Source organism: Dendrobium catenatum, unplaced genomic scaffold (genome assembly GCF_001605985.2).
Source record: "Dendrobium catenatum unplaced genomic scaffold, ASM160598v2 fragScaff_scaffold_325, whole genome shotgun sequence".
Lineage (NCBI taxonomy): Eukaryota > Viridiplantae > Streptophyta > Magnoliopsida > Asparagales > Orchidaceae > Dendrobium > Dendrobium catenatum.
Window position 1 is genome coordinate 25042 of NW_021318787.1, and position 18569 is coordinate 43610.

General features: G+C 36.8%; 1 protein-coding gene across 1 annotated transcript in view; it reads right to left on the reverse strand.

The window, feature by feature from the left end:
* The window catches only part of LOC110108508 (CLP protease regulatory subunit CLPX1, mitochondrial), a gene marked incomplete at its 5' end in the record, with an annotated part of 48325 nt that overhangs the window by 13353 nt on the left and 16403 nt on the right, over positions 1-18569 (reverse strand). The window contains 2 exon segments of the mRNA XM_020839181.2: positions 12447-12497; positions 15373-15452. Coding sequence (XP_020694840.1) covers positions 12447-12497; positions 15373-15452 — 131 coding nt within the window.

Genomic DNA, 18569 nt, shown 5'->3' on the forward strand with positions numbered 1-18569 from the left:
CTAGGGTAGTAAATGATGTCATTCTAGAGTACTAACATTACATTAGTTAACAACGAGTATAAGGGCGACTCTATACTAAAAAAGGACATTCTCTAGCAGTAGGGAAGAAATGTTTGAATAAATTAGCAAAAAATCCATCCGTGCAATAAACTTCTTGGTGGTGATTCCAAAAGTCTTCTTTTGTAAGTTTCTATAAATGATAATGCGCTATAATGATTGGAAACGTATCTGGGAGCTTAAATGTTTTTTTCAGGTTCACAAACACAAAAATTAACACAGTCCATTAACGTCAAAGGAGGCCTAAAAAAAGGAGGTTTTCCTTCTCTAAATCATTTGACGTGTCTCTTTGATCTTTCTCTGTATCCATGTATATATAATTCTTTCCCTTCGGTTTGATTGAGATAAGGGGATACATCAAAATTCTCAACTCCCATCCTTTGGATAAAATATGCTTGATGATCTATTGAGAGGATACTAGCAACACATATACAAGCAGGTACAGAAGTGCGTAATGACGATCTACAATTCAACGCCACCCGACTCAGAAAGCGGTTCAGACCGTGTATGGATCTCGCACACTTATGAAAGCAGACAGAAGGCCGCTTGTATACAGCTTTTCCAAGGAAAATGCCGGTGCATTCAGATGACAAATACAATTGCATCAACTACAGCAAATATGTGCACAAGTATCCCACACACAGTGCACGTAGTATTGTATACACATAGGACAAGCAATGGGTACTTTCTAAATCAGTATAAAAATCACCCGCATGGGCCCCCCGGCGGCGTGTTATTGGTAGCATCGGACACGTGACGCTAAGGGATGCTGCGCGGTCCGATAAGGTGAATTGGTGCAGTTCGAATTCACCCGAGATGCTTCTCTCTTACGGATCAATAGAAGTCAGTAACCAGGGTCGAAATCCTTTAAATTCAATAGTACATCTTTTGGTCTTGTGGAAAACAGTGTATTTTTCTCATACACATTCGTATTAGGCTGCTAAGCCTCAATACTAAAAAGAAATTCACTGAACAAAAAACACGAAGCCTGCGAAACCTCGATCCTCCTAAGCATGTAATGGGAGTAGGCATTTTTTTCCGAGTTTTTCGGGTATTCCGTTTTTACCCCTTGGTGTGTGAGTGGTATTGTTGGGGGCCCCGAAGGGCGATTTGTCCATTATTTATGCTTTTATTTTCTTGTACCTCATGACCTATATATAGGGGTCATGTATCATTGTTGAGGCTAATGAAGAATTATGGAAATTTTTTGGTTTTGATTTCCCCTTGTTTCTTCTTTTTCTCATTGTGGAGAGTTTAAGAAGAGGAGAGCTGAAGCCCGCAACGCAGGTGTAGTGAAGAAACGCAACACATCTCCGGATAACAAATCATGTTCGGAGTTCACGATGGTGATGCGCAGAGAATAAGTTTCCTGAGTTCTAATGAGCTACGTTGTCTGTTCTTTTAGAGTCCATTCTCAGGCTCAGATCCAACAAAGTGCTCATTAACAAAGGCACTGAAGCCTAAAAACCCGATCTTCTAATAACGGATCATAGGAGTCAACGAGCCGGTCGAGACATTATCAAATAGATATCACCCCGGTTTGTCATGTGCACCTTGGTGTATCTCTCTGCTCCTTAAAGAATACCATTCTTTTTAAGGGGCCTTCCAATGCGCTAAATCAAGAAAATTCAATAAAACAAGCACACAAGCCTACGAGAAACCCGATCCCCGCCGTACTCGATACAATCTTGATAGGGTCGACAAGGTTTACCACTTCCCATAGCAATCAATCAAATGGAATGACCCCCGAAAGCACCTCGCCGGATTTGATTCCTGGCCGGGTCACCAACTGCATGTATGAACCAAAAGATCTCAACCGGAGGGGTCCATATATTTCAAATTGCCAGCTCAAAATTGTGTAGTTCAGGAAATCTCAAACTCTACACAACTTCATATATTGCACAGATAATTTATAAACTGAAATCAAATCTCATCACATATGGTTAAAGCAAATACATCCACCTTTCTCACGCAACAGTTATAAGCTTGGGGTTGGCCGACAAATTGAAAGTACTTCCAGCTCACAAAAGAGCCAAATGCTTAGTCGACCCGTTCCCAAAATCAACTTAGGATTCATTCTCTCAATTATTACAATCTCCCTAAGATATATAAGCAGGGAATGTTGGTATTCATTGAAAAAAAATTGTTTTTCCCCCTCCTCTAAAAAATTTAGAGACATTTCTGGTCAGAGTATAACAATCCTGCTTCTCAAAGTGGCCTACCCCTTCGTCATGGATATTAACGGTTTAACTAGACGGACAAATTCCCCGAAAGAGCTTTCTCATGAGGCGAGTGGTTTTGCTGAACCGAATGCACCTTTTGAATTTCAGACGATATATATCACTGGGTTAAAATGGACCAGAAGCAATAGCTACCTTCATTTGGCATCAAATCCTTTGAGATATGAATAATAGCGATATAACGATTTAGGGCACGAAGCCCTCACTGATTTTAGATTTCCCTAAAAGGTGATTCAAAATTTGGATGTCTCCTTAGATTCTCAACACTCTCCATTCATCTCCAGGTCTACTCAAGGTCCCCATTTTTCGGTCAATCTGACATAGCAAGCCAATGGCTGCCCAATTTTTGGAAAGGACAAGGACTCCATATCTGCTCAACCAACTTGTCGCTTACATCCTCGCTGAACTAAGTAGCACCCAGGGACCCAACACAATGCCCGGGACGACGGAACCATGGGATCAATTGATCGGGCCCATCATCCATTCCCCCACCATCCGCTTTAAGTGAAAGTGTGCATTTCCTATTTTAAATATCAAATCTTCCATCTCAAATTCCAAAAACCAACTCTTCAATTCCTAATCCAAATGTCTTTCCAATCTCAAAATCCATTGCTGCTACATATGCCAGAGTACACGTATTTCTTATACGAATCTGATTGATGACTACCTTAATCGAAAGTTCTCTCTCGTTGATCGACGAGGGTAATTAACATAGGGGCTTGCGCTATAGGAAACCAGAATCAGATTCATAAAGTCCTCGCAAAATGAGGGAGAAATCTCTGGGGTAGTGTCTTATCTACAAACCCATCTGCCTTCCAAAAGTTTTACCATTCGGAACTTAGTTCGTTAAAACTCCCTCAGCCGAATAAGAAAAGCGAGCGGAGGCGGGCGAATTTTCGGAGCCCACAGCACCAATATATATGATACGTTATAATGGAAATTATGCTTGATTGGGAACGAAATCTGATGCAAAAACCTAACCCGGAACTTCAAAAATTTAAATCCGGAAGCACTCGAACTCTGATTTTCAGGGAGCTTACAGTCAAACTGAGCGTCTTCCAAGAAATACGAAACCACGACACCAAAAATTCAACCCAATCTGGAAGCCAATGGTCCAAATCAGGACCCGGGAAGTGCTGTTGGAAGGTCAAAAACCACAATTTCAGTTTACAAACGGTCTTTTTCCGATTTAACGCGCTTATACTCAAAAAAAAAATCCGAAACCCTGTTTCCCGGGACGGAGAAAACCGGGAATCCAACAAACCTAAGAATCCTAAAATAAACACAACAATCCTCCTTCTAGAACCGCCGGGAATTCTGTACATCATTAAGGGCTTCCAATGTCCCAACGAACGGTCATGATCAAGATCGATTATCGGTCGTCTTTTCAACACTCCAATTCGCCCCTGATCATCACGCTATTTTACGGGCTATGCCTGGCACATCTTGGTGGACAAAGCCCCATAAGGCTCCATTAAGGCATTCGCACAAGAAAAATCTATAAATAGAGCCTCTTTCGATATTTCTAAGGAATCCAAAGGGGACTCAAGTGAAAGAGATGTGAACAGTATACGAAAACACGAGAAGAAGGAAGTAAGTTTTAAGGAAGAAGCCTCCTCCTCGACCATTCCCTCGAACGGATTACGTCTCTTTTACCCAAACGCTGAAAGCCTGAAGCACTTGATTTACAGTTTAAGTTTCAAATCCCTCTCACTCTGCCCGGATTCTTTATTCGAGCCGCCGCCGACAACGCTGGGATTAATTCTGCATCGAATATTGTGGTAAATTTCCTCGCCTCTGTGGATATGCTAATACGAATTTTCACCTTTTTGAAAGTTTCCCGGTGTGTGGCTGACCGAATTCAGTCATATTGTGATTCTGTCAAAAACATTATCAGTGTAAATTTATCAACTGGCGAGGCCTCAATTCCGCTCTAGTTGTTTTTTTCATTTTTTTGCGCGCTCTTCTCATGCTAAAATTCTGGTGTTCCACATATTTCTCTTATTTTTACATGCTCTTTTTGAGATTGTATGATTTATACTCTCATAAGAACATTATGCAGCTTCTAGGGACGCGAATTTACAAACTCGAACTATAATTATGCGTAATTGAAAAAAACCCTGGGCGCGTCATTATATTCTAAAGCACCGCCAACTCACAAAGTTTCATAATTATCACCCTTTATATTAGTCCATGCTTCAGACCATTTTGAATGATGCATCCAAGCGAAACCCACTCAAATCACCTTCGTTGGCTACGCTTACGACTCTGCATTGAGGTTGAGAACTAAACGGGTACAACCGGGATCTTGTCTAGGTACAAAAATCTCTTCTATCCATAGAATTCGATTGTATCGTGATCACTTTGATTATCACCAATCCATTTCGGCGAATTTACTAGAACGGTTTTTGCTTAAGGGAAGTTTCTACTCACTCTCTGTACATACTGTATAGAGGGAGTCAACTGTTTAAGTCAATGCTTCCGGGAGTAAGAATTCTCTCACGCCACAAAATCTTCTATTAGAATCTGTAAACGCTAGATAACATTAAGGTGATAAAATAGCTTATGGGTAATCTAAAGCACGACATGCGAGAATGGTTGGAGATCATTAAACTACGCTCAAACTAAAGTATCTGTACACACTATTTGCATACATGTGAGTTGGGTTTCAACGAGAAAATCCAATTAGCTAACCGAATCAAGAGTGGGTAGATGGACCGTGAATGAAATGGTCAACCTGCACACAACTCTCTCTACATCTTATTAGGACCGATCATAAAGTCCTCGCAAAATGAGGGCGAAATCTCTGGGTAGTGTCTTATCTACAAACCCATCTGCCTTCCAAAATTTACCTCGGAACTTATTCAGTTAAAACTCCCTCGCCAAAAAGAAAAGAAACACGCGGCTGGGAGGCCGGGGCCGAATTTTCGGAGCCCACACTCATCTTCATAGTGTGATTCGGGGTGAATCCTACTACAGAATTCAACGAAACCTCAACCACTTCCAAGTGAAGGATTCCTCTTCCTCTACCACTTTTTCTTCCTCTACTCGAACTATTCCTCATCACAAACAAAAAGGACCTGCAAGGTGTAGTTTTTACACCTATGGCCCAATGTGAACTTCTCGTCGCACCTAAAACATAGCCCCTTAGCTCGTTAGTCCTGCAGAGCCGTATCAATCAGCCGTTTAAAGTTTCCACCCAGTCAAGCTACCAAGCATTTCTCCTTTGAAGCTTCTCTTAGACCCGATACAGTCAGCACCCTAGGTGCAAGGAAGGTGGGCATCATGCGATCAGAACCTCCAAAACTGTCTCCTTTGCTAGTCCTCTCAGTGAGTTCTTATTTTCTATCAACTGGGCAAACTCTATAGCCTCTCTCAAGTCATGGGATTTTGCCACCCACACAACGGCTCCCAGCTCTGGTTTGAGTCCCTTCATGAAATTTCTCATTAGCACCGTCTCTGATAGTCTCCCTAATTTTCCCTACAGAAGCTCAAATCTCTCCCAGTACTCCACCGTTCTCACCTGTGTCAAAGTAAAGAACTAATCATAATAGTCCCCCCCTCCTCTTTGGTTTGAAAATGCTCCAATAAGTAGTCCTTAACTCCTCCCATGAACGGATCAGGTACCTCGTCTCCCTCCATTGGTACCATGCCAATGCCTCCCCCTCGAGACATAGAGCCCCTGACAAAAGCCTCTCCTCTTTCATAAACCCATTCACCACAAAATATATTTCTACTCTATAGATCCACTCATGTGCATACTTACCTTCAAAAACTGGCATTTTCAACTTCTTGGCCTTCATATCCCCCCTTCCCCCACCCTCCCATGCCTCCCATGAAGCGAGCATTGGGGTCTCTTCACAGTTCTTTCCCCTCCCTTCGCCTTTCACATCCCTCTCTTCCTTCAAATTCATCATGCCTATTCTCTTCTTCTCATTCTCTCTTACCTCCATGTTCCATATCCATGCCCCTTCTCAATAGAGGCTCAATGTGGGGTATTCCATCCCTTCCTAAAATTTTCACCTCTACCTCCCCTTGGCATGTCATTCCATGATTCCCCTAGCTTCCGGCGGAGCCACTTTAGTTTGAAACCCCAACATCTCCTTCATCTCCTCTAGATTCTCAAAGCTTCCTTCATTGCTAAAAAACGCTCATTCAATGATCACACATCCTTTCGCATCTTCCCTACTTCCCCCTCCAACTTTTCTTCTGACGCCTCAACTCCACCCAGCCATAGGTCCCAAAAACTTGCTCTTATACCAATTTGATATGTTTTGGAGATCAAATCAGCACCAAAAATAGCCACTAGACTGAAATCAACACCAAACAACAAAAAATAGCCACCAAAATCAGAGAAAACAACAATGGTATGCAGGAAAAACACTAATAAAGCTGAAATAACAATCTTCAATCAAAGAAACATAAGATACAATTGATTCACTATTCGAGTATTGAATCGGCTCTTCCTCAATTTCCTATCAACAACTAGGTACCCAAAATCACCTAAGAAAAACTACTTTAGTAAATTCTTCACATAATACCTCCCACATACAAACTTTCCCCCTTAAAACCAGCCCTATCCTATCATAAATGCATATCACATTTCCTCCAATGATCTCTCCTTAAAATTTTCCCACCATAAATGCACCTCACATTTCCTCCAATGATCTTCACCATAAACTTTTCCCATCTATATCTCTGAAATGAGGTGCTAGGACCCACAAAATAAGATCCTTTTGGCTCATGAAATGAGGTGGTGGTCCACAACTGTCAGTTAGCAAAGCTAGCACCAAGAAACTGATTTTGCCTATATATCCATCACAACAGCAACAACAATAAATCATGTTGACAAACCAGAACTAATTTGCATGGCGCATGACCATGGGAAACACAAATTTATCTGAAAACCTTCCTGCAACAGAATTGCCTATTGCTTCCATTTAATAGCTGTTCTGCAACATCTTTCATTAGTTGAGAGATGATGTTATCAGCCTTGAGGCTTACGCCTCGTCTCACGAATGAAAAACACCTCAATACCCGAATACGCAATTTTAAACATTGGTTGAGAGATGATGTTATCAAGAAAATAGGTATAAGTCATCCAATTTGGTTTATATAGTCTGCCTTAACACTGAGACTATGCTTAATACTAAGACCAACTTGAGTTAATTGGACAAAAACTTAAAATACTAGGAACCATTCTTGGTTTGAGAAAGATGTGTTGCAGTGTATGAAATAAAGTTATTGCTACTTCATTAGAATGAAGAGCCACTCCGCCTTTGTGTTCTCCATGATCATGAAGCCATGGAGAGGGTTTACATGCACTATAAAGACTTCCTTTATCTGTTTTCAACACAACCTAAAAATGTTTTCCGATGAGCCACAAAGAAGAAACGCACTAAAAAAACTTTTAGCACTCCTAATGGGTTACTGTTGATTTTGATACTAGCTTAATTACAATCCAAATATATTGCCTACTCTACATATGTCTCTGTTTACAGAAGAGCAGGAAATAGGTGAGCACAAAGAGATAAGCTGCAAGGTGTGCAATGAAGTTATCCCAAAAGTATTTAAGCAGAATTTCTTCAGTCTCCATCAACAAACACCAAAGATCACCCCAGGGGACCAAGAAAGTTTCTGATTTGTATCCAACCAATCAATATTTATGGCATCAAATGGATAATGTTAGAATGTGGATCATCAAAGACATTTTGCATCTAAAAGATCATATATATGTACTTCCACCACTAAGAATCCACTTGTAAATATCCGCTGCAACGATGTCTGAACTTCGCTAGAATGTAAGCCCTCAATTATATTTCTGACAGTTTCTAAATCGGTACTGTTTAAAAGCATTCTTTAGAAGTAAAGCACAGTGATGCACTGGACCTTTGCATGGCTTTCTTGGGAAGCACAAGCTCACAATGACGCACACATGTTGCACACTTCGTCTTGTAGCAACGTATTGTTGTGCACTCAAATCCAGTTAAGAATAAAATACTAGTTCAGATGTTATGACTTGATTTAGCATATGCCACAAGAAGTAGGAATGATGGTTTGCTTCTCCTTCTTATTACTTGTAACCATTGAGTCGTTGCTTATTAGCTCCTAGCTCTCTCCCACAAAAGTTAGTAGCTTTTTGGTGATTCTTTTCATGCTCACTCCCGGGCTAATTCCTATATACTTTTTACTAGTTCTTGTTGTTGGCGCTAGTAACTTCGGGCTCAATTTTTTTCTTAAAAATGCTTCTCAATGCCTCATCTTCATACTCCATCACATTACCCCACCCCTCTCTATCGGTCTCTAGCTAGTCACTCAATCTCCCAAAAATATTATTGATTTTTTAAGTATTCTACAGTATTACATTGTTTATATCATTTAAATATTTTTATTTATTTATTTTGAATAGTTAAAAAATTATTGTTAATAAACATATCATTAGATTTGTTGAAATATCATTACCTTATATGGATCAAGTTTAGTAAACGAAATCAAGGTTTAAATTGCGTAATTGGGTATTGAGGCGTTTTTCATTTATGAGGCGAGGCGTAAGTCTTAAGGCGTTTTGAGGCGTAAGCCTGAAAATTCAAAAATTGCATAAAGTAAAAAATAAAGGTTAAAAGTGATTTTTTATATAATACCCAAATAATATGTAAAATAATGACATTAACTTTCTACTGAACTATGAAGTGACAAATTGGCATACAAATGAAATTAAAAATTGCACAATATGTAAAATGAAAAGTGATAAATTACGTGAAATAGAATTGCAATGCAATATTACAAAAGCAAAATAACATGAAATATAGGAATTACATATAAGTATCATATAACATCAAGTTCAACTATAAATACATTCTTTCTTAGTTCCCTATTTATCCACATTTAATTCTTAAAAAAAACTAACATAATTAGCAACAACTCAAAAATCATCTACACTGTTATCACTGGGGTCTTTATTTGAGTTGTCATCATAACAAATTAATCTCTTTGCTGCCTCATCCTATGGAGTTCAATGCCTCTCAATCTATTTTTGCTTCATTTATTTCAATCATCATTCTCTTTTATAAATATTTTTCATTAACATAAGAATGAGAATAATACTCCAAAATTTTTAGAGAAAGTGGTGGTGGTGCGCGGTTCAAGTGATTCCCGCTGGTGGCTACGGCAAAAGCAGTGGGCTAGAGGTCAAGGCGGTTAAGAGGAAGTTGTTGCGGCTTGGGGGGGCATGAAGGCTAATTTGTTCAGTGCTTTAGTGTAGGATTAGGTAAGTTTTATAAAATATATATATAAATTGGGTGAGCCGTACGCCTCATGCTAGTGAGGCGAGGCGGGCCTCAGCCATGCTGAGGCACAAGCCTCATTAAAAAAGCTTGAGGCGTGAGCCTTGAAGCATTTTTCAATGGAATATGGGCCTCAAGGCGAGCCTCATATTGTGCAATTTTAAACAATGAACGAAATAACTATTTTGTACACATAATATATGCATACATGATATAAAACTCATGAATGTTTAAGTTAGCAAAAGGGCCTCCAGAAAAAAGAAATATGTGCGCATTACCTTGCACTTAGTGCTTTGAAAATACTATTCTAAACTATGTAACATGAGCACTTCCACCACAAAGACATGTGAACTATGATTCAGACATTACATTCACCACAAATCCAAAAACTTAAATGAACTAGGGCGTCCATAGAAATCTCATTTCAGCACACATTTACACCATTTCTTGTTGGATATTCACCACATATTTCATACTGAAATAATATGAAATAATATGTTTTCATCATTTATTCAAACTACTCCTAATTTGCATGGATACATAGTTGATGCTTAAAACTCGAATTTGATCAGGAATGTGCCCGTTTGGAGCAATTTAAAATACCCATAATCCCAACTTCCACAAAATTCCACAAATTTAATGTCATTATAATCTACACGTCAGATGGAGTAATTCAACATATATAACTATGTCGAATTGTAAAGGATTGAAAATTATGGAATTAAATCCCATTTGCATTTTTTTCCTAAGAAAAAGAAATGAGATTATTGTTTAAATATTAATTTCATTGTAGCAGGGGCTAAAATATATCTTGGCATGCGGTGGTGGATTGGAAGGACAATATGGAAAGTTTTAAATTTACGCTATGTAATCCGTAGTTCTTTCCAGCTGAAATCAATTCCTCTCTATTAGCTCTCGATTTAGAGTGTTTTGCCCAGGTGGAGTCAGAGTAGACGCTGTCGGGCTGATCACAAGCTGGTGTCAGGTGCAGGCAAAGGGAAATCAGAAAAGGAAAGAAGAAAAGGAAATCAGAGATTAAAAAATGAAAGAAGAAAAGGAAAGAGAAAGGAAGAAGAAAAAGAACAAAAGGAAGCGGGAAAAGTGGAAAGAAAATGTAAATAATTGTTTTGAGTAAAGTTTTAATGTAAATGTATTTAATGGTTATTTAGGAATCCCATAGTATGTAGGGAGGGGAAATTCCAGAATTGTAGCAATGTTTGAAGTGAGGAATTGATGAGGTATGTTATATTGGGAATGACTTTAAAAACTTCAATTGGTGTGAGTTGAAATTTGTAGAAAATGTTATATTAAGAAATTTGGGATAATACAGATAAAGTAATATAGACCTAGACGAGTTCGTGGTGGCCGAATTTTAGAAGCAATGTGTCGAGAAAATAAGATATGCAATTTTATTAATACAATGAGTCTAATTATGAATAGTTTGTATATATGTATTTTTAATAAGTTATGTGTGATCTCTATCTTGAATGTATTTGTAATTAGCTTGAGCCTGACGTGTGCTGCATATATATTTTATTACATTTTGGTGTCATATATAATTCTATTTTATTGTGAATTGTAACTTGAGATTTATATAGTTATACCTACTTATGTACTGATACACATTACCTTCTACTAATCTACATGCATGTATATATTTATATAAACAAGTAACATATAGCAAGTTATTGTAAAAGGAAAGGAAACAACAATGACTAAATAATCCTGAGAATTTGTCATGTTAGATGATAGGTAGGTGGGGACAGTGCTACTCAATAGAGGTAGTGTGACTTTAGTATGATGAAGCACACGGGCTATGATATGATATGAAGCCTATGGGCTATAAGAACTACGAGTTATGGAACTTATGGGCCATAGAGGCAATGCGATATCAGGAGCCTATAGGTTGTAGACCTACACCTAGACAATTAGACATGACACCTTCTAAGACTGGAAATGAAAATTATGAAATAAACAAAAATATATAACTATGATTACATATTGTGATTGTATGATTACATATCATATACAAATGCAATTGGTTTAAAATGATGCTATTGATATTACATGGCATGTAATTAAATGTGTAATTCAGATAATCATAGTTCTTACATGCTACATTATATTTGATAAATGCCTTGCATATTCTCTATTACGATTATTATAAACATAGGTTACTTACATACGCTTCTTATATGTACATGTTGATTTGTATGTTGATGCTCAGGTTTATTAGTTCTTTCTTACTCTTGATTATTATATTAAAGTTGCATATCTTTATAACCCTTGTAGCTCACCAAACTATTATTCTAACTGTTATTATAGAAAAGGCGAAGGATAAGATTAAGCCAGAATAGTATTAAGTTCAAATTTTATTTTATAATTATGTTTGTCAATATAAAGAAGTCTAAATTGAGGTTAGTACTTTATTAATAGTTACATGTTTTGATTTTCTTATAGTTGTTCTGAAGATTAAAATTTTGGACAGCTTCTGCTTATGCCTTATGATTGAAGAATTTAATATATTTTTTAAAATATTTTACATCTTAATGAATTATGAATTGTAATGTAAAGTAATTTACAATTTTTTCTCTATTACGCCCTGTGTCGCCTATTATGAGTGTGGTCGGCATGGGGTGTGACATGATGAGACCCTTAAATTATCCTACAAAAAAAGACTTTAATGCCATTAAATTGTCATTCGAATTGGGTTGTGCTCAGCAATATGTCAATCGGATAAACAAAGAAATTAGTTACTTCTGCATTTGCCAATTACATTAAAAAAAAAAAATCACATTTCTCATATCACATATGCAGGAATAAAAAAGTATGGCATGTAAGATTCCAAAAAAAAATAAGCAAATACCATAAGAAGCTTGTATAGTATGGACTCCACATCTTCGCCAACATATCCTGCCTGCACAAGTCAAACACAACTCCACCAAATTAAAACATTTCATAGAGGAAGTTGGGTATTTAGGAATACTAAATTCCAAAAGTTTTCATAAAACATCATAACCGGACTAAAAAAACACTAGATTATGTCAGTAATGGAAAAAGACTTTATAATATTTTAACCAAAAGTTGCACAACCAGTATGATTGAAATGCAAGAAATCCAATGGTCATCTTTATGTAACTTTAAGTGTAAAACAATGTGTTTTTGATTATTCGGCTTCTAAGAGATGAGTGAACGGAAGTACAATTGAATTGCTCCTCACATGCTACTTAACAAAACATACAGCCTGGGCCAACAGACAAATATCAACTGACATATAAAGTAATCATACGATTTGATCTATTTAAATAGCATTAAACCTCAGATCTCCACTGTTCGCATCATTACGATGCTGAGGGAGGCTTGATCGAGGAGAGCGTGGGTGAAGCGACTGCAGCAGCGCGTTGCAGAGGGATGGGCGACTGTAGCAAAGCGGGATTCGCGATTGTTTTGCCAGGATATCCGGCAGATGTAATGATTATGCATTTTTTTATTTCTTTTGTTTGTTTCTATTGGCTCTAGCCCACAGGTCAACAAATATTTTAACCAAAAGTTGCACAACCAGTATGATTGAAATGCAAGAAATCCAATGGTCATCTTTATGTAACTTTAAGTGTAAAACAATGTGTTTTTGATTATTCGGCTTCTAAGAGATGAGTGAACGGAAGTACAATTGAATTGCTCCTCACATGCTACTTAACAAAACATACAGCCTGGGCCAACAGACAAATATCAACTGACATATAAAGTAATCATACGATTTGATCTATTTAAATAGCATTAAACCTCAGATCTCCACTGTTCGCATCATTGATAAGTTTTAGACTCTTCGTTATTTCTCGGGATTAATATTGATTCAAATGAAAATTTGTAAAATATTCACACGATGGGTGGGGTGTTCAGGAATCACTTGCCACAACCTCTTAGAAAGTATACCAATTTGTAAAGGGGTTCAGTCAAGTTAGGTATTATATGAAAGATTTGTTCAAGGTTGCATTGATCAAAAAATCTTAAAAAAATGCTCAATTGTGGACCTTCATATGAGGTTGATTAAGTCAATATCCCAAATAGAAATGTATTGGATCAGGATGCAAATGAACCCAGGCTGGCCCGTTATAAGCTTAAATGAACAAATTTAAATGTTTGAAAGCATTTTATGGAATGCACCGATAAGCTTGTCTCACAAAACTAGCTTGAATAAGCAAACCTCTTAAACCTATCATGCGTGAGTTAATCTGCTTGTACACTTAGCCTCTCTTCTCTGACTATCACCAACATGTTGCAGAAACCATAACAATCCTTCTCATCACAAATCAAGATCTTTCCTCGATCTCTCGTAATTGCTTTCTAATCCTTGAGCTCTCTCACCACCATTGCAGATTCTTCCTCAAGGCCTTGGGTCGTCCCCATCACAATTGGCTTAAGAAACCATTGGATTTTTTGGGATCAAGGATTGTCCTTTTTTTCTAAGCACAACTTTATGACAAGTTAACGATAGAAGTACAATACAGGTAATAACAAGAACAACAACATCAAGTCTTTATCCCACTACATGGGGTCGGCTACACGGATCACTTTTCTAGTTTTTTTGCTTAAAGAATCCCTTAAAAGAACCCTTAAATTAAGTAAATCTCATAATATTTCTATCACCTTCTATTAGATTATTCTCACCTCACCAATAACTTTAGGTCAGATCTGGAATGAATCGCTTAAGCTTTACGTGAATTGTGTTCCTATGAATATCATAACATTAAGAAACCGTTATTGAAAGAAATTAAAAAAAAAATTTATTTGTGTTGAAAAAAATAAAACCTAGAAATTTCAGGACTACTATATAAAATGCAGAAATTAGCTTAGGAAATGTTTATCACATGCTTCTTCTATCTTCTATAAAATATCAAAGTAAATGCTAACCCTATTTTCTAATTTGTGATTGTGGAAGGATGATCCTCGATTGTTTGGAAGATGCACCTGCTGTGCCTGCACCCTGCTAATTCTTTAGTTTCATCATCGACACCTATTTCAAATAACATAAATATTGATCCTCGTGCTCTGGAAGCTCTACTCCCTCCTACCAGTGAAGATACAGAAGATCAAGATTTACTGAATCCTTCTGATTTTGATGGGAGCATTCTGAGTTATGATGCGTTAGTGGATATGAGGGTTCATGTCTTTTTCACTAGATGGGATCACAATAAGAACAAAATTGATTGCCTCTCCTATTTTCATCAAGCTTCAAGCTAGACAGGCCAATCGAGCTTGTTCCATTTGATATTTTATTTTGTGCTATGTATTTTTCTGATCTTTGGGTAATTTTTGTTGATTGCCTTTAATTCATCCAGCCAAACTAATCATGACCATTAAAAAACTATGACCTAATTATAACCCAATTCAACAGGATTACTAGCACATATACCTGATAGAACCCAAATATGAAATAGTAGTCCAGAAAACCTGTTTAAGAACCTCATCATTTAGCAAGTGCTTTACATGGGTGTGGTTAGTTCAAATGTTTATTTTTTCTTAGGTCGTCTCTGTGTCAAAACATAATTGACTTCCAACTAATGCTGTAGACAAAAGCAAATATAACAGATAGAAAAACCTACATCGTCAATTAGAACAAGATAGAATAAAATATCCTGAAGCAGACAACATATATGCACCTAAGAACAAAAATATCATCATATGATGATGAAAGAATATTCTCATCAATGAACAATTTTATATCGAACTTATAAAGAAATAAATGTAGAGATTTCATGAAAGCTAAATCTTATAGTACAAAGAAAACTTGCCTGAGTGAGGGTTGTGGCATCAGCAATGACAAAAGGTACATTCACAAATCGTGCCAATGTTTTCGCTAGTAGTGTTTTCCCTGTCCTTGAAAGAAGAGTTTACAAATGCATAAGCATAGATAAGCATGAATGACTTCTTTTAGAGAAAGTTCATCACTAGTTACTGCAACATCCATGTGGGGAAACAATAAACAGAAAATAATGCGAACTATGCATTTTCACCTCACAAAACAACGCCAGAATTCCAAAACAGAAAAACACAGTCTTACCCACATGGTTTTCAGAAAACGAATTTCAAATGATATTTATGAAAACAGTAAGAGTGCTCTTAACAAACCTTTCAGCATTCTTTCAACTAGTTAATCTAAATAAATGTCTGTTAGGAAAGAAAAACTAGCATTTACAATCTTGGGTAACATGACAAACCAGAAATAACAAAATATGCAAAACTCAACCTAAGCTTTTATATAGTTACACACTTGATAAGTTTCCCTAAAAATAATCAATTAAAGTCTCTTGATTGTGTCATATAGTTCATCCTTAAGTTTTAGTTTAGGTGTCTTATCAAGAGACTTTAATTGATTTCTCCCACCGTCGTCAGGCGACGGTGGCCCACCGTCGTCAGGCGACGGTGGGAGAAATCAGCCCGCCAACTCGCCGGAGGCATCGTCGATGGCGGCGGGAGTTTCAGGCAGAGAGACGTAGAGAGGAGGGAAAGGGAGCTTTGGAACGGTCTGATGCGCGGAATCGAGGAGAGGAAGGTTGAGATCTCATCTGGAGGAACCGAGAAAGCGGGCCATGATATGCTCTTTGGAATCTTCTCTGCTTGAGAAGTCCTTGAAGGTTCCGCCCCTTTCAGTCGCATGCTTCTCTCTCTGACTCTTTCTCTAGCTCTATCTACCTATGTGTTTGTGTGTGTGTGATGATGATGATTGGTCTAGTTGTTGAAGCTGAGGTTGCAGACGCTACGCTGTTGTAAATTTTTGCAGTAACAATCTGTAATTTCTTTTTTTGTTGAAGAAAACTTTTGTTGCTGTTCTTGTTCTTTAAAAAAAAAAAGAAGCTCTTGTATAGCTACTCACCTAAGTTGTACTAAAAAACATCAACTAAAGTCCGTTGGCTATGCCATCTGTTCATTCTTAAGTTTAAGTTTTGGTGTCTTATCAAATATCAAATATATTGAACAATGGTTGGATAAATACTTTTCAAGGGCAGATAAGTAATTTCAAATTGATCAATAAGTATACCATCCTCATAAACACACCTGTTCTTTTTCTGATTTTCTGCCCCAATCAAAACTTCAATTTTTCTCAAGTTTTCTCTTTGTTAATCATTCCACTATTACTCACAATCAAGTGCTTCCTTAAGAGGAATACAAAAGGGGATGATATGAAGTAGAGTAGGGTAACGAAATAGATGAATCCAATATAGGAGGAGAATTAGAGGTGGAGAGAAGAAGGTGATTGAGGAAATTGATGAATGAGCATCTTGGAGAGAGAAAGAACAAAAGGAGAATCCCTAGAAAGAAAGAAAGAGAGAGGGGGTTCATCTTTAACTTTTAAGAAGTCCACTCTTTATGTGCTTTTCACCTCAAGAGGATTTATTCAGCGTGTGAATTCACAACCCTTAGAGAATAACTTCAAAAGGAAGAAAAAAAATCATGCAAAAAAGAGTGTTTGTTGAGGTTTGACTTAAGTTATCCCTTGCTCTACCTATACCAGTATTGCTCCCTTAGAGGTTAGATACTTGCCTAAACTTTTTATTTCCTATTCGCAACCATAAATTTAAGAAGTCATGCTAAGTTAATGTTACTCTTGTTTAAGTATTTGAAAATCAACCTCATTGTTGTCTGAACTAGCACTACGAATCAATTGGATTTAAACTTTTAATGGCTTATTGAAGTGTGACTTTGTTTAACCATCAAAGTTTTACAGTTACTAATGCATTCTCAAAAACTTTTTGCATACATCCTACATTAGTTTGCAATTGTCTACATCGAGAAACCAAAACAACTATATTTCAAATCATCTTCAACTCTATTGTAGATTATAAAACACTAAACACTATTGTTAGAAAAGAAAGGTCATTGCCAGATTATAAATCCACAATTAAGCAAATAGAGAAGACCAAACTAAGCCTAACATTAAAAACTCTAATAAAGACAAACACAAAATAGACTCGTAATGAAAAACTAAAGGTAGTTGCATTGTGTTGGTGGAAGGGAAAGAGAGAAAGATAGACAAACATGCAACACAATTTTGATTTTAAGGTGGTTTTAAAATCATCATAACATTTAATCTGCAATAGAAAGCATAATGCATATCCAGATATATTGAGTATCAAAAAGGCAGCGCAGCTAACTTCCATTTTTTTTTCATTAACCCATTGATGAAGATTACTCCATCCGGCAAGGACTTGAAAAAGTAAGGTGAAGTTCAATAATCCATTAGCTATGAAGCACGAAAACAAACACAAGATACAACATGGCATGACATGACTATGGGGACAAGTCATAACTGTAAAATAAGAGACAACATGCCATGGACATGATGTTTCCTTTTATAAACTATTAATATAAAATATGCAGTCAAACACCTAAAACGATCACAAAATGAAATATAATATCATGCATATCATATAAAAAACTTAAGGACCAACAATAAAAAACAATCAACTATTGTTTAATTAACTTTATATATCAATAACTTATCATGTGTATTTAATGTCAACAACATTAGCATTAATTATTAGGCATGATTTTGACATTTTGTCAATATCAACATTCTATTATTGACACAAAATGCCAAAAAAGTTATTGATCTTCAAAATTACCACAAAAATTATGAACACGTTAATACATCACTAACACAGCAAACTTGGCATCACGATCATCATCATCAGTAACATCAATTTCCTCTTTAATATAACATTCAACATCACAGATAAAAAACATAAATTCCAAATTGGCTCACAAGGAAAAAAAAATTTAATCATTATTGCACATCCAAGCCATCTCATGATGTCCCTCCACCATGTGGGTTGTGTGCTGATTGTTTCTAGTTTTAATTTTGGAAAGAGAAAAAAAACAACACCATCAAACTTATCTCAAATATTTAGAGCTGGTATTATGAAGATTTGTCTCTTATTGATTTTTGTTGAGTATTGGATGAGGAGTTAAGAACACTGTCATTGTTACA